The following is a 20835-nucleotide window of genomic DNA, read 5'->3' as shown; positions in this document are numbered from 1 at the left end:
AATTTTAACCCTTCCACATAATTCGTTATGTTGTTTAGAGATCATTTAAGCCATTAACAGCCAAAGATTGTTTCCCCAATGATAAATCTTTTGTATTCCAAGTATTTTAAAATCCTTTTTCAGTTAGCATTAGCTCTTGAGACAAATTTGCTATGGTACATATTGTTTCTTATGTAAGTGTCTTGCTTAGCTTGGACATAATCTTTAGTAATCTTGTGCTCTGACTGAGGAATTTAGACTCTTGGGGTACTTCTATGATACCATGCATTTTGTATTAATATATTTTAACAAAAAGAAACCTTAACAATTCAACCTAAAAAGCAGTTAAATATTAATCCCCAGGTATCTACCCTTTTGTCATTGTTACTTTTAAAAATAATGCCTTTTCGTATTTTGTGGAGCACTGTTTTGGTTGCATTTCTTAATAGTCGTATAGTTTAGGCCCTTTGTAAGTAGCTCACTCAAGGTATTGTTCATCATAAAAGAATCTTAATATGTTGAAAAGCATGCCATAGTGGAGTAAGAATAAGTTGATTATAGTATTAGAAGTACTTGTTGAATTTAGAAAACAGAATCTTGGGGTTTCTGGTTGCTTTTTTATTGTTGTTCCAGCTAGAAGAGTAGTAAAAAGGAAACGTTAGCTTTGGTTTGGTTTGAGGAACAGAACAACAGCAGAGATGAGAAGGTGAGGAGACTGGAAAGTAAATGCCAATAGTATTCGTAGTAAATCTGGGGAGTGTTCATTTGAAGAGTTGTAGTTCATTGGTAGGAGGATGAAAATGAACAGTGACCAAAGAATTGTCATAGGTAGAGGCCAACTTTTTTTTTTTTTTGGTAGAGGCCAACTTTAAAGGCAGGCAGATTAGAGTTTATAAATGGACTCTTTTTTGTTGTCTGTGAGAACAGATTAGGAAAATAAGTAAAGTTCTAGTTTCTTGATTGTTCCCTTTAATCTGTCAGTAGGGTGTTGATGATGGTTAGCTTGCTTTCAAATACCTAGACTGGAAGGTGTTAACCTTTGGCAGCTCCAAAGCTCTATAAGTGTACAAAATTTTGTGTTTGTTTTCTTTTTGGTGTGGAGTATCTTTTTAAGTTTTATCCTATTTTCAGAGTAGTCACAGGACCATGAAAGGATTAAAGAAGGATTAAAGAACCCTGATCTAGATCTTTGCTGCTTCCTCCTTAGAGAATCCTTTCAGAAATAAGTAAGACTTAAAAATATATTTCAAGGCTAACATGTCCTGAAACTTAACTTTAAGAAGAAAGAAATTTTCTAACATTTTAACAGATTCAATAGCTATCTTATTAAATGCTTTGATTTTGATTGAAGTAGCTTTTCTGAAAACATGGGGATTTTAATTTGAGATTACATAAAGATTGTTTAACAATCAGCAAGTTTAAGTTTTCATGACATTCTAATTTTAATAATGACTTTTTAATCATGGATCAGTAATTTCTTTTTGTTAAATATGTTGGTATCATAATTATAGTCTAGATTCTTTTATGATCAACCATGATTTTTTTTTTTGTGAAGCCTTTATAATTTACAATTTATGGATTATAATTTTCAGTGGAGGTAATATATAATGTCTGAGTTTTATGCTACCCAAGGAGTTACTGTTTCTAAATTTAAAAGAACCCTTTTTAGTTGGCAGCATCATTTCCCAATTTTTTTGTTAAAGGAAATAAATTGGTAAATACATATATTAAACAGTTCTCATGATAGCCAGATATTCTCTGTAGAGATCCTGCAACAGTTCTCAGTTTATAGATGGTGTTCAGTAAGTGGTGGCCTGTTAAAATATGTAGTATGAAAGATACGGTACTTTCCTACACTAATTTATACAGTTTATACTCTATTACTTGAACTTAGCGTAGTCTAACAAATTTTGGTATAAAAGTGAATCAACTACCAAATTAAATGTATGTGTACCATACCGATAATTTAATAAGTATTTTTTCATATTGAGAAGTGACTTGCATTAGTTTTCCCTTTTCACCAGCACCTCTTTGTCATTTTGACCCTAAACACTTAATAAATCACTCCTAAATTGATCAAAATATGCTTATGTATACTTTAATATAAAATTATATTGCATGGCTTTCTGACTTGGGTTTTTGTTGTGAAAGTGCCTGTTTTGTTCATGTGTCCTGAGAGAACAAGCATTGTGACATACCTGGCTAACTTAAAAGCAGATTGCCTGTGAAGCACAATTTGAGTCCCAATTTTTTGAGGTATGGAGTTTTAGCTATCATGGCTGGGTTTTTTTACTCAATCTCAAATAATAGGGCTCTGGTTATTTTGCAGAGTATCTCTGAAGAATGGACAGAATTGCCCTGGCTAACTACAAGCTACGGTTCACAGTGGATAAATGTTGGCGTGCTTTTTTACTTTCTGACTTTTTAAAATTTTGCTTTTATATCTTATAGTTTCCAATCAATCTTATATGATTGTTATTTTAAAATTCAGTATAAAATCTTTTCTTATATAGTTTAAAACTAAAGTGTGTGTCTAGTGTTTTTCTTCAATGATTTATTAACATTTCTGAAAACATCAAGTTCTCAAAATTTACCCATAGTCCAAAAGGGGGGTGTCAATTGATCTGAGAAAACAAAATAATTTAATTAATTTAGGAAATATACAGCTTTTTATTCTTTTAGTTTCCAGTTTTCTATTTTAATTTTTTTAATGATTAGATAGTATATGGTATCAAATAGAAAATTATCAATTGCATGGTTAAAGAAAGCTATTCCTCTAATGTGCCTGTGAACCCTATAAATGGTTCCAGTAATTTCGTATGAATAGCTCCTTTTACCATGCTTAATACTTAAAAGTTAAAAAATTTTTTAAATGGGAGGCAGTTTTTTACAATATATACATATATATTTAAGAAGTTATTGATTTGCATGTTTATTAAGCATCATTTGCTAATACATGATAAATTTTATAGAATAAAAGGTGAAATTGCATTAAAGGTTCGTTTTAATGAAGATGAAACATAAAAATGAGTTGTATATGACAGTCTCACTTGATATCCAGAGGACAGTTTGCAAACCTAAACTTCTGATTATTTCTGATTTCAGAGATGCCCGAGTGGTAAAAGACATGGCAACAGGAAAGTCTAAAGGATATGGCTTTGTCTCCTTTTTCAACAAATGGGTGAGCTCAGTTAAAAAGTGCATGTGTGGTGCTAATACCAAAGGCTAAAGATACGCATTTTGTTTTAATAATTATCTTTGATCTGCCACTTGCTCATTTTACTGATAATTAACACCTTCGCAAGAGGATATCTTTTTTTTTCCCATTTGGTCATTTCTTCAGCATTTATTTAGCACCTGATACATGCAAAGTACTGTTAAAATGTTTACAGAATATAGAAAGTCAGGATGTTTAAATTATCAGCCAAAGGTAGATATTGAAAATCTCATTTATTTATTTAATTCATGATCTGTTTATATTCTCATGGTAATTTAAAATGTTTTCTATTTGCTTTATATATATGAATATAGCTATTGATTATTAATATGCTGTTTTACTAAATTCTCTTATTCATAGTAATTTTCCATTGGTTCTTGTGAATTTTTAAAATATAAAATCTTATTACCTGAAAATATATATATTTTTTTTACCTGCAAAAGAAAGTAACTGATAGGATGCTTAGCTGGCTCAATCAGTAGAACATGAGACTTTTGACCTCAGGGTCCTGAGTTTGAGTCCCATATAGGGTACAGAGATTACTAAAAAAATTAAGAAAAAAAATTAAAAAAAAACAAACAAACAGTAAAATGCTCCAATGGGTGGGGACTTTTTAGAAATTATATACTAATGTATTTGAAAATGTCTTCTCGTTTCTTTCATTTAACAATCATTTCTTAAACACATTTACATGGACTTGAAATTTCTGGGTTTTGTGGAGAAAAGGAAGGATAGTTCAGTTTGTCAAATGAGAGGTGAGAGTAGGATATACACAGAAGGAAAAGCCTCATCCCCTGTATATCAGCTGGATAAAATCTTTGGCATGTCCTCCATACAATGTAATCATGTCCTGCTGTTTTTTTTTTTTTTAGTATATGTGCTGCCGAAGCGAGCACCTGCTGTTTTAAAAAATATATATATACACCATGGAAATCTTACTATAGCCAGTACTTACAGAACAATAAAAGGAATCTCTGTACATACTGATTATAGAAATACTTCTGTGGTAAATTAAGTGAAAGCCTCATTTGTGTAAAAAAGGGGAGTGTGTATTTTTTAGGTATATGTATTCCCATCACAGGTATAAACAAAAAACTCGCTGTACAGTTTTCCTCTTTGGGGGTTGGAAGTGAGAGGCAAATGGGGATCAGAGTGGGAAGCTTATCACAGTATTGTACTGCTTGAAGTTTGAACCTTGTAAATGTATTATAAATACAAATAAATGATTTACCTCTTTTAGTGTGATAACTCAAGGTTCAAAACAGTTAAATGCCAGAGATATCAGACTTCAAAAATACAGGGGTAAATGATGGACGAATATATACGCACTGGAGTATACACTAAGGTTTCATTAACCTTAGATTTTATCATGTTGCTTCTGTTAGGACTGACATTTGCCAAAGATACATTACAGAAACACTGCTGTACTTTCTGTGTAAGAATACCTTAGGGGTGGGAATGCCTGGGTGGCTCAGTTAGTTAAGTGACTGCATTTGGCTCAGGTCATGATCCCAGAGCCCTATGATCAAGTCCCATATCCGGCTCCCAGCTCTGCGGGGAGTCTGCTTATCCCTCTGACCTTCTCCCCTCTCATCGTGCGTGCGCTCGCACTCTCTCTCTCTCTCCCTCAAATAAATAAATAAAATCTTTTTTAAAAATTAAAAAAAAAATGTGTTGTGCAGGGGCACCTGGGTGGCTTAGATGGTTAACATCTGTGTTTGACTCAGGTCATGATCTCCAGGGCCTGGGATCAAGTCAAATCTGGCTCCCTGCTCAGTGGGAGTCTGCTTCTCCCTCCCCTTGCTCTTGCTTTCTCTCTCCTTCTCTCAAATACATAAGTAAAATCTGTATTAAAAAAAAAAAAAAAAAAGTGTCATGCAGTATAGTTTTCATCCTTTCAGGAAGTGAATGAAAAAAATTCCGTGTATTAGAATATTAGAAGAAAACTTTGAAGTGGTTAAGGATTTTGAGAGGTGAAAAGATAAAAGCTCTGTCATGTACATATCCCATCTACCAATTATAAGGGTTTTATTTCCTGTGAAATGAGAAAATAAAAATCGACAATATTACTGGTTTTGAAAGCTTTACTGTTAATCATAGCATAAAATTTAGGAAAAGTAGAAAAATACTTCATGCAGTGGGGTGATAGCCGAAGTTAGTGTGAGCTCCTTGGAGGATTGATACATAGGATTCTAATGATTTGTGTTATGTTGGGGAAGTAGGCTTCTGTGGACTAGGAACTAATTTTTTCCATTTGAGATTATGGCATATAGGTCCCTGCTATATAGAAATTACTAATGCATAGAGTCGGCCAAGCATGATTGTGTATGGCCTCTGGCGTCAACCAGAGATGGATTTGAATCCTAATAGCCATCCTGTGGTAGGGTAACTGTGAGAAAGTACTTTAATGTCCTCAGTTCACATTTCAGCATCTATAAAATTTGTTTTATGTGATTGGCAGCATTCTGGTGTGCTGAAGTGCCCCAGCCCTACTTGTGGCTACTCTCAACTCTCTTGCCTCTATTGCCATGTCAATCATGCTATGGGCAAATTCCAGTACTGGTGGAACATAGCTTTTCTGCTTACTCAAGTAACAAAATTCTGCTAAAGAAAAACTGAGTCAGTTGGTTTCGTTTCTAATTTAATGGTTACACATGGTAAATGAGTGCATGGTACTATCTTCACCATCCTGTTTCTTTAGTGTAAATTTGAGTTCCCGTTCTTTGTTACAACTGTTTCATGCCCCCTCCTATCTCCTCAGTATTCCTCTTTTCTACAGCATCACCCCAAAGATGACAAGATTAATGCTTTAGTGAGAAAACAGAAGCTATACAGGAATTCCCTCAGCTTTGAACCACCAAATCTACATAGAAATCATCCACCTTCCTCTTCTGTTACAGTAGAAGTGTGCTTCCTGTGGAGGCCAAAGTACTTAAAACTGGGATCTTAACTTTTCTTGCCTTTTCAAGGACCTTGTTCCTATGCTTATTCTTATATTTTTTCCCTACTATACATTTATTGAGATATAATTCACATACCATATAATCTCCTTGTTTATGTGTACAATTAAGTTGTTTTTAGAATGTTTATAATGGGTGCCTTGGTGGCTCAGTGGGTTGAAGCCTCTGCCTTTGGCTTAGGTCATGATCTCGGGGTCCTGGGATTGAGCCCCACATCAGGCGCTCTGCTCAGCAGGGAGCCTGCTTTCTCCTCTCTCTGCCTACTTGTGATCTCTGTCTGTCAAATAAATAAATAAAATCTTAAAAAAAAATATTCAGCTCCTACGAGTTGAATTTATAAATTAGAATGTTTACAACTATCACAATTTTATAATATTTTTATCACCCCAAAAAGATACATACTCTTTGGCAGTCACTGTCCTTTTCTTTCTATTACCCTCTTCTTCAACCCTGAGCAACTTTTGTTGTTGTTGTTGTTGTTGTTGGAGGGAAGGCTAGGGAGGGAGATAGAGAATTTTTTTTTTTTTTAAGATTTTTATCCATTTATTTGACAGATCACAAGCAGGCAGAGAGTGGGGAAGCAGGCTCCCCGCCAAGCAGAGAGCCCAAAGTGGGGCTCAATCCCAGGACCCTGAGATAACCTGAGCCACCCAGGTGCCCTGGAGAGAGAGAATCTTAAACAGGCTCCATGCCCAGTGTGGAGCCCCACACAGGGCTTGACCTCATGACCCTGAGATCATGACCTGAGCCAAAATCAAGAGTTGGACACAACTGCCTGAGCCACCCAGGCATCCCTGCCCTGAGCAACTATCAATCTACTACTATATCTACTGTTATTAATCTACTACTACTACTGTAGATTTTTCTGTTTTGAAAATTTTCTTTCTATAAATAGAATTGGCTAATATGTTCTTTGGTGTTCTCTTGCCCTGTGTCATCGGTTTTTCCCTCTCCACTGGATCATTCGTGTGAACAAGAAAACGTGTTTCAGGACACCTGGGTGGCTCAGTGGATTAAAGCCTTGCCTTCAGCTGCCTGCCTCTCTGCCTACTTGTGATCTCGGTCTGTCAAATAAATAAATAAAATCTTTTTTAAAAAAAGAAAAGAGGGACGCCTGGGTGGCTCAGTTGGTTAAGCAGCTGCCTTCGGCTCAGGTCATGATCCCAGCGTCCTGGGATCAAGTCCCGCATCCAGCTCCTTGCTCGGCAGGGAGCCTGCTTCTCCCTCTGCCTCTGCCTGCCATTCTGTCTGCCTGTGCTTGCTCTCTCCCCTTCTCTCTCTGATAAATAAATAAAATCTTTAAAAAAAAAAAAAAAAGAAAGAAAGAAAAGAAAAAACATGTTTCTAGTATGTATTAATCAAACCATGCTTGGGGTACCTGGCTGATTGGTAGAGGATGTGACTCTTGATCTCAGGGTTGTGAACTCAAGCCCCATGTTGGGCATGGAGACTTTCTTTAAAAAACAACAACAACAAAAAAAAACACACACACAGACTTGACCCTGTATCCCTTTCCTACGTATCTCCGCATTTCTCTGCCGTAATTCATAATCAGACTTCTCAAAATGTTTGTCCATGTGCTTCCACTTCTTCATCTCCTATTCACAACCATACACACACACACCCTATACAAAATTTTCCCCCTCTTTTATCAATAGTTGATTAGTTTCCTAGGGCTGCTATATTATAGTACCATAAGCTGAATGACTTAAAACAAGAGAAATTTGTTCTGTCAAAGTTCTAGAGGTAGAAGTCCAGAATCAAGGTTGTCATCGTGGCCGTGCTTCCTCTCAAGGCTCTGGAGAACTCTCCCTTTGTACTTTCTGACCGTTGTCAACAATCATTGGTATCCTTGCTATCCTTGGCTTGTAGCTACATCATTCTGGTTTCTGCCCTTTTTTTCACATGGCCTTCTTGCTTTGTGTGTCCACGTTGTCTTCTCTTCTTACAAGGTCATCATTCATACTGGATTTTCCTAATCCAGGATGATCTCACCTTTTTCTTTAAAAAAGATTTTATGTATTTATCTGACAGAGATCACAAGTAGGCAGAGGAGCAGACAGAGAGAGGGGGGAAGCAGACTTTCTGGTGAGCAGAGTGCCTGATGTGGGGCTCGATCCCAGGACCCTGAGATCATGACCTGAGCCAAAGGCAGAGGCTTAACCCACTGAGCTACCTAGGTGCCCCTTATTTAAAGATTTTATTTATTGCTTGCGTGGAGGGGTAGTGGGAGGGATGGGGTGGCTGGGTGATGGACACTGGGAGGGTATGTGCTATGGTGAGTGCTATGACTTGTATAAGACTGATAATCACAGACCTGTACTCCTGAAACAAATAATGCATTATATGTTAATACAAAAAAAAAAAGATTCCGCATATGAGTGAAATCACAGTAAAGATTTTATTTATTTATTTGAGAGATGAGAGCATGAGTGGGGTGGGGAGGTGCTGAGGGAGATGGAGAAGCAGACTCCCCTCTGAGCAGGGATTCCACTGTGGGGCTCTATCTCAGAACCCTGGGACCATGGCTTAAGCCAAAGGTAGACACTTAACCAACTGAGCCACCTAGGTGCCCCAAGATTTTATTTATTTTAGAGCATTCATGAGTGAGGGTAGGGGCAGAGAGAAAATCCTGAAGCAAATTCCCTGCTGAGCATGGAGCCTAAAGTTTCAGGGCTTGATCCCATATCCCATGTGATCACAACCTGACCCAAAACCGAATTGAACACTCAACCTACTGTGCCACCCAGGCATCGCTAGAGTGATCTTAACTAATACATCTATAAAGACCCTATTTCCAATTAGGATCACATTCACAGTTGGGGGCAAGTGGTAGTTAGGACTTTATTTCAATTTAAGGGACACTGTTCAACCCACAACAATAAATATGTCCTGGAATTTGAACTGGTAAGTATGGTAGACAATGTTGGTTTCTTTGTAAGAATTTGCATTTCCTTTTTATGTGTCTTAAGACTGGCCTTTAGCCTTGAATTTGCCTGTTCGTTCTTTCTAGGTCAAGCCCACATACGCACAAATTAGAATTGTACCTCATTTACTTTTCAGTTCACTGTAAGCTGGCTTTTGTTCTCACTCTTTACCAACACTACTCTTTTTTTTTTTTTTTTTTTTTGAAGATTTTATTTATTTGACAGATCACAAGTAGGCAGAGAGGCAGGCAGAGAGAAAGAGGGGAAAGCAGGCTCCCCACCAAGCAGAGAGCCCTATGCAGGGCTCCATCCCAGGACCCTGAGATACCTGAGCTGAAGGCAGAGGCTTAACCCACTGAGCCACCCAGGCGCCCACCAGCACTACTCTTTTCAGGTTTACTACTAGATTTCTACTCCTTTGGCTCTGGAACCGTACACTTTTGTGGATTTCTTCCTTCATCACTGGGAACTTCTTCGGCACCTTCACTAGGAATTTTTCCTTTACCTAGTTTTCAGATTTTGCTTTTTTACAAGGGTCTGTCCCAGGATGCCTTCTTTTCTCCCTAGTCTTTCTTCATGATTCTGAATTCCATATGTCCAATTCATTTTACTTCTTTGTGCTCCATACTAATTAACAAGTGTCTTTCATTTAGATGTTTTATGGATGTCTCAAATTTAACGTGTCTTAAATGGAGTACTTTGTTTCTTCCTCATACGTGTTTTCCTGTTCCCTCCTATGTTTCACATTTCATTAAATGCTAACTAACACTATCCTCCCTACTGCCCCAGAAGCATTGTAGGAATTATCTTTGATTTCCTCTCCTTTTACTTATAATCAGAATTCTTTTGAATCTTCCTGTAAGTTATATCCACTTCTTTGTGTATTGCTTTAGTCTCAGAGTGTCTTTTTCCTCTTACTACCCATCTCCCTAAACTGTTCTCTTCCTAGTGCTAAGAATGGCCTTGTTAAAACATAAATCAGATCATGACAATTTCTTACTTAAAATCTTTAGTTTTTTTCCTCTGGCACCCTTTTTAGCTCACTAGATCCACTGAAACTAGTAGTCTTTAACATGCCTTTTTTTTTCTTGTTTAAGATTTTATATATTTATTTGAGAGAGAATGCGTGCAAGAGCAGGGTGAGGGGCAGAGGGAAGCAGGCTTCCATGGAGCAGAGGACCCAACACAGGGCTTGATTCTGGGACTCCAGGTTCTCTACCTGAGCTGAAGGCAGACCCTTAACCGACTGAGCCATGCAGGTGCCCCAGTATGTTTTTTTCAGATACGTACCAAACTTTCCTGTGGGAACACACTTTACAGTGCTTTTTTTCCACCAGGGCTTTCTTCCCTGGAGTTTGTACTTAGCTACCTCCTGTTCCTCTCAGTTTAACTAAATGATAGATTTTAGAGAGACCTTCTTTAATCATGCTGTCTGAAATAGATCCCAAAGCCCTTATTCTCTAGGTCATCCTTTTGTGTTTAATTTTAAAAGGTTTTTGTTTGTTTGTTTGTTTGTTTGTTTTTAATGTATTAGAGAGAGAGAGAGTCCACAAGCAGGGGGATTGGCAGGCAGAGAGAGAAGCAGGCTCCTTGCAGGGAGCCTGACACAGGGCTCCATCTAGGACCCTGGGATTGTAAACTGAGCTGAAGGCAGACAACCAGCTGAACCACGCAGGCACCCTAATCCTTTTGCTTCTGTCATGGCATTTACCACAATTTGTAATAAGTTTGTGGCCCCAAAAGAATGTCAGTTCTGTGGCAGCAGAGACCATGTCTGTCTCATTAACCAGTGAATCCCTAACATTTAATCTGCTGGTAGAACATTACAGCTGTTTGGTGTTTACTTGTTGGATGAATGAGAAACCAAATACTGTTACAAGTTTGTTGGATTGTGTAAAGTGAGGTTTTCATCCATAATAGAGTGATTATTACATGAACTTTATAACAGCTATCTCATAAGAGCTCTGGAGCTCATAACTTTTTCAGGTAGTTAACATTCCTGAAGTCTGATATCCAAATGAAAGAAAGATAATTTAAAAACATCATTGCACTTTAGGAAGCACATTGTATTTTGTATATTTTATAAAGCATTTTCATTTAGTAGACATTTGTGAAAAGCAGCTGAATTTTCTCTACTGCGAATAGTCTTTCAACATCAACTAATGGTAGCGTCTTTGTCATTTCTAATGTTGTGCGGAACAGGATGCCGAAAACGCCATTCAACAGATGGGTGGCCAATGGCTTGGTGGAAGACAAATCAGAACTAACTGGGCAACCCGAAAGCCTCCAGCTCCAAAGAGTACATATGAGTGTAGGTGTATTGGAGAAGAAAAGGAAATGTGGAATTTTGGAGAAAAATACACTAGATTTTAAATGTTAGAGCTGTTCCCGGAGACTTATTGCAGAAATAGATGAGAAGCAAATCAAGACTACTGTTGAAAATGTACTTAGTTTTCATTTTGTAATTTTAAGTAATAAATGATACTGTCTCTAATGTCAAGTCTCCTATTAAATAGAGAATATTGAGTAATTTTTTAGATATTCTTGGGGGAGATTTAATCCTCAAATGTATTATGTAAGCATTTTGGTAAAGGTAAAAATTATCATTACAGTAGTGTAGTTGATGGCTGCTGTTCTCTTTCTGATAAATTCATTATTTAATGAATTTAGAATATTAAACTTTTCCCTCCCCAGCAAACACCAAACAGCTATCATATGATGAAGTTGTAAATCAGTCTAGTCCGAGCAACTGTACTGTATACTGTGGAGGTGTCACTTCTGGGCTGACAGGTATGGGAGTCTTACCTGTGTGGCATTTTGAGGTTTATTTTTTAAATGAAAAGCTTAATGTCTGTAGGATTTTATATAACTTGGTATGGTTTGTTTTTGTTTTTGTCTAACAGAACAACTAATGCGTCAGACTTTTTCACCATTTGGACAAATAATGGAAATTCGAGTCTTTCCAGATAAAGGATATTCATTTGTTCGGTATGGGTGCTTTTTTAAAAAAAACTTTCCCTAGAAATCATTTTGAATATTTCACCTAGTAGTTTTCTTAAAAATTTAACCTTGATTGTAAAGAAATAGAAATTTCTCTAGCATTTAGCAACATTTACCACTGTGTTTTGGTGGCTCCCTCCTTGTAACCACAAGATCAATAAAACATTCTCTATTAGAGGACATTTTTTCAGAGCTAGAAGATTTTTTGGGAAATATATGGAAGAAAGTACACCATGTTACTCTTTCATGTGAAGTGCCTATTTTACCTCAGGCTCAGCTTGATTTTTTAAGAATAGGTTTTATTCATAAGTACTTTAAACAGTTTATATTGCTGATTCTTAATATTCTTTTCAATAGGTTCAATTCCCATGAAAGTGCAGCACATGCAATTGTTTCTGTTAATGGAACTACCATCGAAGGTCATGTGGTGAAATGCTATTGGGGGAAAGAAACTCTTGATATGATAAATCCTGTGCAACAGGTGAGAGGGTTCTTTACTTTGGACAGTAATTGCTGGGCTAATGTTAGATTATTTTAAAATGAAATTATTGATAATCCTTGTTAATAGTTTCTAGCTGAAATGATAATACATAAGGGCTCTTCCTACATGTATTATAGTTCTAGGGTATACCTAATGGGGTATTCAGGCTTTTTTCTTAATACTTGGTAGATTTATTCACATACTATTTGGATAACTCACAAATGTGTTTGACTCAGTTGAAACAAAAGCTATAAAGATATTTAGAGCCTTGGCATTTTTTCTAGATTTTGCTGCTTTTGTTTTTCCCGGCAGCTTTAGTGGTTCAAACGTGATCCCATAAAGATTTCTGTGAAGGGGCGCCTCGGGTGGTTCAGTCAGTTAAGCATCTGACTTTTGGTTTTGGTTCAGGTCATGATCTCAGGGTTGCGAAATCGAGCCTTGGGTCAGCTCCATGCTGGACATGGAGCCTGCTTAATATTCTCTGTCTTGCATGCTCTTGTACTCTCTCTTTAAAAGAAAATAAGTTTTCTGCAAAGAAACTGTAAGTGGAGCATCAAGATAGGAATTAGAAACTCCGAAACTATATAGGCTATATAACTTTCTTAGGTAAACTAAATATAGGTATAAGTAATCCTTTTCTGTCTTCCCTATCTAGTTTTAATTTATAAAACACTTAAACATTGTACTGAGTTTGATATTTATTACTGGGAGATTACCTACTACCTTACAAAGAGTGTGCCATTTAGAGCATCATATGGAGTTACAGTAGTATAACCTCACTGTCTTTTTTTTTTTTTTTAACTCATCTTATAAACTCTTGTTTATCCTTTTATTTTAATTGCAGTGATGGCCTAATGTGTTATCCCTATATATTTGTGATACATCACAAATTGTGGTTCATTTGTGGTACTGTATGTGTACATGTAACTTCAAATAATACTAAATTACTTGTTACAATTTTACTTAATAGCAGAATCAAATTGGATATCCACAAGCTTATGGCCAGTGGGGCCAGTGGTATGGAAATGCACAACAAATTGGCCAGTATATGCCTAATGGTTGGCAAGTACCTGCATATGGAATGTATGGCCAAGCATGGAATCAGCAGGGATTTAAGTAAGCATATTTTCTTTTTTCCCTTTTTATTAGCTTTGAAAAAAGAGCTTAGGAAGAGACTTTAAATAATTAATAGGTAATGTGGTTCTCTGTAAAGCAAGTTTTAGCCTTTGAAGGACTTAGTTTAGAGCTATTTTTAATACATAGTTTTAAGTGTATTTCTTTAAAAATTTATCTGGAAATGTGCTGCTCTGAGGCATAACCAGTATTAAAAGAATTTTTGTAATACTTAGTAATGAATCAACTAATATTTAGGTAAAAAAATAAGAGCTTAATAACTGCTAAGCTTTTTACGTGACTACTGATCCTTTAGCCATTCTTGGATACAGTTATTTTGATGCTAGTGTTTTATTCTTTATGCTTTTTACTTTGCGATATAGGGTTTCTTCACACATTGTTATATGGACACTTTTTTTTACACCTTGAATTATGAAACAAATTTTTGAAAAAGAAACTAAAAATACTTTGTAGTTTTTATTTTAAAAGAATTTTATATTTGTGGGCTGCCTGGCTGGCTTAGCCATTAGAGCATGAGAATCTTGATTTTGGCGTTGTAAGTTTACACCCCATATTGGATGTAGAGTTTACTTAAAAGTAAAATCTTTAAAAAAATAAAAGAACCTTATATTTGTAATGTTGAAAAATATTATGAGCTTTCATATGCTAATAATTGTTTTAATTTTTTCTTTGAGTAATGTATGTGGTAGTCTCTATTGTGCCAAATGATCAAGTTTCTTACAGGTAGTGACTTTTTCAGTGTATGTCTAACCCAGATGCACAGTTTTCCTTTCTGAGGTCAGAAATGACTTTTTTTCTGAATTCAAAGGGGATAAATGTAAAGGGTATTTTTATTTTTTTTAGCTGTATTAAACTAACAAAATCAAACTGCACAAATTAAACCTATGAGCATGCTTGTGTTTTTTTTTTTTTTTTTTTTTTTTTTTTTTTTTTTTTTCAAAAGAGGGAAGCAGGCTTCCTGCGGAGCAGAGAGCCCGATGCGGGGCTCGATCCCAGGACCCTGAGATCATGACCCGAGCTGAAGGCAGCAGCCCAAACCACTGAGCCACCCAGGCGCCCCGAGCATGCTTGTTTTTAAGAGAAAAAACTTTTGCCTTTGCTTTCCCTGGCATAACCGTTATTCTCATATTTGGGCTTAAGTAAAAGTATTTTTTCCATGTATATGTTATTTTTTCCTTGGCATTACATTTTATTTTAACCAGTGGATTTCCCCTCCTCTCTGCTTCTTTCACATTTTCTACCAGTCAGACACAGTCTTCCGCACCGTGGATGGGACCAAATTATGGAGTGCCGCCACCTCCAGGACAGAATGGCAGCATGTTGCCTAATCAGCCTGCAGGGTACCGAGTGGCAGGGTATGAAACCCAGTGAAAAAGGACTCCATAATCTAAAGCCAGTGGCTTGAGGCTACAGGGAGTGTAGTAAAGCCGTGTTTACTTAAAGATTTATCAAATCAGTCAGTGCAAATGTCAGATACAATGTATTTATTTAAAAAGATTCATTTTTTAATCATGAAATTACTTATCATCCACATTGTTTTAAAAAGAAACAAGATGCTGGATGTCTGCCAATTTTTGCCTTCATTACCTTTTTTGATAAAGTTTCTCAGATCCTTGTTTCAAATACAAATGCAGGGATTGCTGCCACTTTTTTAAAATTAAGAGGCAGAAAATTGCACAATGTTGAACTTTTTTCCACTAAAGTAGTGTGCAGTTCTAGTTTGCATTCCTGATATGATTTAAAACATGTAATATAAAGATGTCAAAAAAAAAATGAAGAACCAAAACTGTGCAAAGTCTAGAAGTTCTTTGTAATCTTCAGCTTGTGCACAATTCTGTTTTAGGTTTGTTTTTTGTTTATGTTTTTGTTTTTTTAAGGCATTGTTTGAACTGTCCCATCTCCACTGTTTCCCTTCAGGGTTTTAAAATATAAATTATTAGTTTACATCATTTTTGTAACTACATTTTTCACAAATTTGTCTTGCCTTATTAAATTTCTGTAAAATATACTTAAATGGGGAAAAAATGATGTTCACTTAGATTGAAAACTTTTCTCAGATGGATTGATAATTGCATTCATTTTGTGTTTTATATGAGAAGGTGCCTCAAGAATTCCCTCTTGGATTTGTTTAAAGGATTTTTATCTTCTCTGATAAACTCTGCTGTGTACCAGGAAATATAAAAACAAAAACTTGCTACTTAAGAAAATCTCTGAAATGTGAGAAGTTTTTATGAGCCCATGTTAATTTCATGTGTCAACTTCTACATTTACATGTATTGTTTCATTCTGTAAAATGCTTAGCAATTTAATATTTTGCACAGTTAGCAAGCTTTGTACGTCATTTCCTTCTTAAAGGCATCAATCATGCAGAGTTGACAGGAGATTTCTAAGGTTTTAAGTTGTTTGCATGTGAATATCAAATACACACTTTGGTAGTCTTTGAATACAAAGTCATCTGCTCTTATTTTTCAAGAATTTTGAGACACAAAGTTGTATGTAAAGGAATATATTAATTTGCCATTTTCTAGTTATATTTACTCAAAAAGAGTAAATCAACTTAGTTTTAATATGTACAAATGACAGCTGTGAAACTGTAGAATATCCTATATCAGGCTTGGAGTTCATTGTGAACTTCAAAATTAGCCTGAAGGACCAGCCGGGCAAAGCATTTTTTAAATGTTCAGAGGCCAAAAGATAAACAAACAAACAAAAAAACCTTAAAATCCTACCTCCTTAAACAGCCTTCAAAGAGGAGAATCCTCAGTGCAATCATTATTTTGATTCTTTTGGTACCTGTTTCCTGGAGTTCCCAATCTTTTTATTTTGGGGTGGCTCCGAGCATTAAGAGGTTTAATCTTTGATGGCATTGTTCTAGTTTTGAAATTTCTAGTACATTTCAGAGTCTCTTAGAAACATTGTGGGAGATTTTTGTTTTGTTTTCAGTGAAAGTCACAAACTTTCTTCTTCCTTTACTCACAAAGGGGAAGAGTCCCCAGTATACTTATTTGGATGGTTTGTTGTTTTTAAGACCTTCAGAGAGCTCCTAGCATTTAGCAGCAGAAAAGGCCTGTGAAATCTTAAGTTTCCTGGCCTTGTCTCTTCCAGGTAGGAGCAAATTAAACTGGTCTCTAAAGCCAATATTCATGTAAACCAGAGCCCAGGAAAGACAGCTCATAAGTGTATAATTCTCTGGAGCTCAATTCTATGCAGTTGTACTGATGTTTCATTATGTCACTGTGTATTTTTAATTGTTGATACATTAAATGTTGCTTTATGGAAGATGAGTAAATTTTTTAAATACTTGGGAATTTTATTTCCTTGTTAACGTCTACAGATCAGGGCATGCAACCAGAAGCAGCTTAAATGAAATACTCAAAAAATAAAATATCAGGAAGCTATTTTTAGATTCTTCTGGTTTATGTTTCTATTTTAGGACCCTCATTATTTTTCTTACTCAAAAATATTTTATTTCCTATACATTCTATGGACTGCAGGGTAAGTTATTTGGGCATAAGTAATTTAAGCAAAAGTATAGTTTTTCTTTCATTTTGGCTTTCTCAAGTAACATTTTTTATTAGCCAGTATATTTTCTTATTGCACAAATCTTAAAAGTGTACATTAACTACTTTTTGAGAAGAAAGTGGTATTTCTCAAAAAGTTACTACTGAACAAATTGACATTTCAGGAACATTGCTAACTTTGGTTTAAGTCTTACACATAGTGTTAAAATCATTTAAAGATTTTTTTAGTCTAAAAATAAAACTGGTATTACTACCAGGTCACGAAATTAAAGTTTTAAAAATGGTTTCATTCTCTGCAATATGCATTCAGATTTTACTATAATATATCTGGTACTGTAAAGAACCTGAAGTGATTCACACTTTAATGGGTCGTTAATTCAGTATTCTTTGCCCTGTTTGGATATTAAAGTTCCTTTATGTTTTCTATAACCTGTGGGATCTTCTTGCAGTGATTATTGTGTGTGAAAGATTTTTCTTTTTGGTTTAACCATATTATATTCACTCGGGTATTTGTTAATTTTTTTTTTTTTAACTTTATTCCGAAACCATGGTTTGCATTGAATTATGATTTAATACCACAAAAGAATTGACATTCTGTAGATTTAACTCATTTTGAAACCAGGATCTAATTTTCCTTGTTGGTATTATTTCCCTGTCGAAGATGAGTTCCACATTGTAGTTTTATTCTCCTGTTTTGTCCCTATGCTTGCTTGTTTTCCTTTTTTATGTGTGTTAGAGTTCAGTTGACATTTGAGAAGGCAATTGGTAGGGACTAGATTGTATATACAAAGAGAGTTAGGTTTACTAAGTACTGTGGGGTGCCTTTGAGGTTATGGTTAAATTAGAAGAGTGTATTCGTAGGAATTAAAAAGCAAACCCTTTAGAGGCACCTGGCTGGCTCAGTTAGTAGAAAACATCCAACACTTGATCTTGGGGTTGTGAGCGCAAATCCCCACTTTTGGGTGATTTCTCTTTTTAAAAAAAAAAAAAAAACAAACTTTTTTTTTTTTTTTTTTAGATTTTATTTATTTATTTGACACAGAGAGAGAGATCATAAGTAGGCAGAGAAGTAGGCAGAGAAAGAAGGAAACAGGCTCCCCACTGAGCAGAGAGTCCTGTGTGGGGCTAGATCCCAGGACCCTGAGACCATGAGGCAAAGGCCTTTGAGGTTATGGTTAAATTAGAAGAGTGTATTCGTAGGAATTAAAAAGCAAACCCTTTAGAGGCACCTAAGTGGCTGAAGTTCTGCCTGAGACCTGAGGCGAAGGCAGAGGCCTAACCTTCTGCGCCAACCAGGTGCCCCGCTAACAAACCTCTTTCTTTTTTTTTTTTTTTTTTTTTTTTAAGATTTTATTTATTTTTTTTTTTTATTTTATTTTTTTTAAAGATTTTATTTATTTATTTGACAGAGAGAGAGATCACAAATAGGCAGAGAGACAGGCAGAGAGAGAGATGAGGAGAAGCAGGCTCCCTGCTGAGCAGAGAGCCCCATGCGGGACTCGATCCCAGGCCCCTGGGATCATGACCCGAGCCGAAGGCAGAGGCTCAACCCACTGAGCCACCCAGGCGCCCCTATTTATTTTATTTTTGACAGAGAGAAATCACAAGTAGTCAGAGAGGCAGGCAGAGAGAGAGAGAGAGGGAAGCAGGCTCCCCGCTGAGCAGAGAGCCCGATGCGGGACTCGATCCCAGGACCCTGAGATCATGACCTGAGCCGAAGGCAGCGGCTTAACCCACTGAGCCACCCAGGTGCCCCAACAAACCTCTTTCAATGACAGATGATTTCTAAAAACAAAATCATTTTTTTGTAGGAGGTTTTTCCATTTTTTCCTATGACTGCTTTTTGACTGTTGTGTTTAGAACTGAAAGAACGTATTTCAAAATAACATTTTTTTTTAAAAGATTTTATTCATTTATTTGACAGAGAGAAATCACAAGCAGATGGAGAGGCAGGCAGAGAGAGAGAGAAAGGGAAGCAGGCTCCCTGCTGAGCAGAGAGCCCGATGCAGGACTGGATCCCAGGACCCTGAGATCATGACCTGAGCCGAAGGCAGCGGCCCAACCCACTGAGCCACCCAGGCGCCCCCAAAATAACACATTTTTATTTAGGAGCCTTAATAAAACATATATGAATGTGTCTTGGTTGAATAGGATTTTGTATTACGGCCTCTGAAGTTGGAAGTGGCTGAAGTTCTAATAGTAATTGAGCTAAAAAAAGAAAAAGTGGGCATCTGACTCAGGATTACTGGGCTCAGAATAGGGATTAAGTCCAATTTTATTAATGCTAAGTAAATGAGATTCCTAGCTGCTTATCCTTGTTCAGCTCTAGGATTTGGAGGATCCTTATATGGAAAAAATAAACCACCTTTGAAAGAAAAGACAGATGCTAACATTTGAGGGTCCCCACCAAAAACCCAAGCTGGGCAACAATCCCCTTATAGTTGAGAATGACAATCTTAAGTAAGCCCTGCCCATGTACACAGGTCTTCCAAACAGGTGTTCAGTGCTTCACATTTAAATAAAGACAGCTAAAGATCACCAGAAATTGGGCACCTGGGTGGCTCAGTTAGTTAAGCGCCTGCCTTTGGCTCAGGTCATGATCAGAGGGTCCTGGGAGCTGCATCAGGTTCTCTGTTTGTCAGGGAGCCTGCTTCTCCCTCTCCTTCTGCCTGCCACTCCCCCCTGTTTGTGCGCTCACTCTCAATCTGTCTCTCTCAAATAAATAAAGTCTTGCAACAAATATCACCAGATATTGAGGAAAAGTTTGTGAAAGATGTAAACAAAAAGCCAATTCTCAGGAATCCAAAAAACTTCTAAGAACTGTAGTATTCTCAGATAAAAGAAGGTACTCTAAGAAATTAGAACAGGAGGGGCGCCTAGGGGCTCAGCTAGTTGGTAAACATCTCTGTCCAGATCATGTCATGATCCCAGGGTGGAAGGATCGAGCCCAGCATCAAACTCTCTGCTCAGTGGGGAGCCTCTCTCTTTACCTGCTGCTCTGCCTGCTCGTGCTCTCTCTGTCAAATAAATAAATAAAACCTTAAAATTTTTTTAAAGAATTAGAACAGGATACTAATAAAATGTCAGAAGAAATTAAAATACGAATACATTTAGTGAGAATGTTAAAAGGAAATATTCTAGAACAGAAATCAGTAAAAGTAGAGGGAGAAAATAAATAGGAATCAATTCAGGGGGTTTAAATACAGCCAACAGGAGTTCCAGGAAGAGAACTGAGAAAATAAAGCAATGGTTGAAATTTATTAGAAAATAAAATTTCTTGATAAAATTATGAGTGTAAAGATTGAAAAAAAGCTCTTACTAAATTAGCACAATAAATATTAAAGACCCTTAGGAAGGCACATCACCATGAGACTTTAGGACACCAGACATAAAGAGAATAAAATTTACCAGAGAGCAGAAGGATTGAGAATAATACTCAACAGCAATACTAGAAACTAGAGATCCATGGGGTAGTGCCTCCAAAAGTTTGAATTATATATCCAATGATTTTTTATACACACACATGCACTGTCATGGGTGACCGTAAAATAAAATTTTTGGATGTGCAACTTGAAAGATTCTCTTCCCTGAGTTTATTGGTTCTCAGTTACTAGAT

At 36.4% G+C, this 20835-nt stretch overlaps 1 protein-coding gene across 23 annotated transcripts in view; it reads left to right on the top strand.

Moving 5' to 3' along the window:
- The window catches only part of TIA1 (TIA1 cytotoxic granule associated RNA binding protein), a 34482-nt gene extending 16834 nt beyond the window's left edge, over nt 1-17648 (top strand). For 7 of the 23 annotated variants that reach the window (XM_059187970.1, XM_059187967.1, XM_059187974.1 and 4 more), the window contains 7 exons: nt 3085-3160; nt 11286-11394; nt 11778-11873; nt 11987-12071; nt 12441-12564; nt 13535-13680; nt 14947-17648. In XM_059187970.1, the coding sequence (XP_059043953.1) occupies nt 3085-3160; nt 11286-11394; nt 11778-11873; nt 11987-12071; nt 12441-12564; nt 13535-13680; nt 14947-15103 (793 nt within the window). In that variant the 3' untranslated portion in view covers nt 15104-17648. The other 16 variants (XM_059187977.1, XM_059187969.1, XM_059187973.1 and 13 more) reach the window with 10 other exon arrangements.
- Nucleotides 17649-20835: the final 3187 nt, after the last annotated feature.

Source organism: Mustela lutreola, chromosome 9 (assembly GCF_030435805.1).
Source record: "Mustela lutreola isolate mMusLut2 chromosome 9, mMusLut2.pri, whole genome shotgun sequence".
Lineage (NCBI taxonomy): Eukaryota > Metazoa > Chordata > Mammalia > Carnivora > Mustelidae > Mustela > Mustela lutreola.
This window is presented reverse-complemented; position numbering and strand designations above follow the sequence as displayed.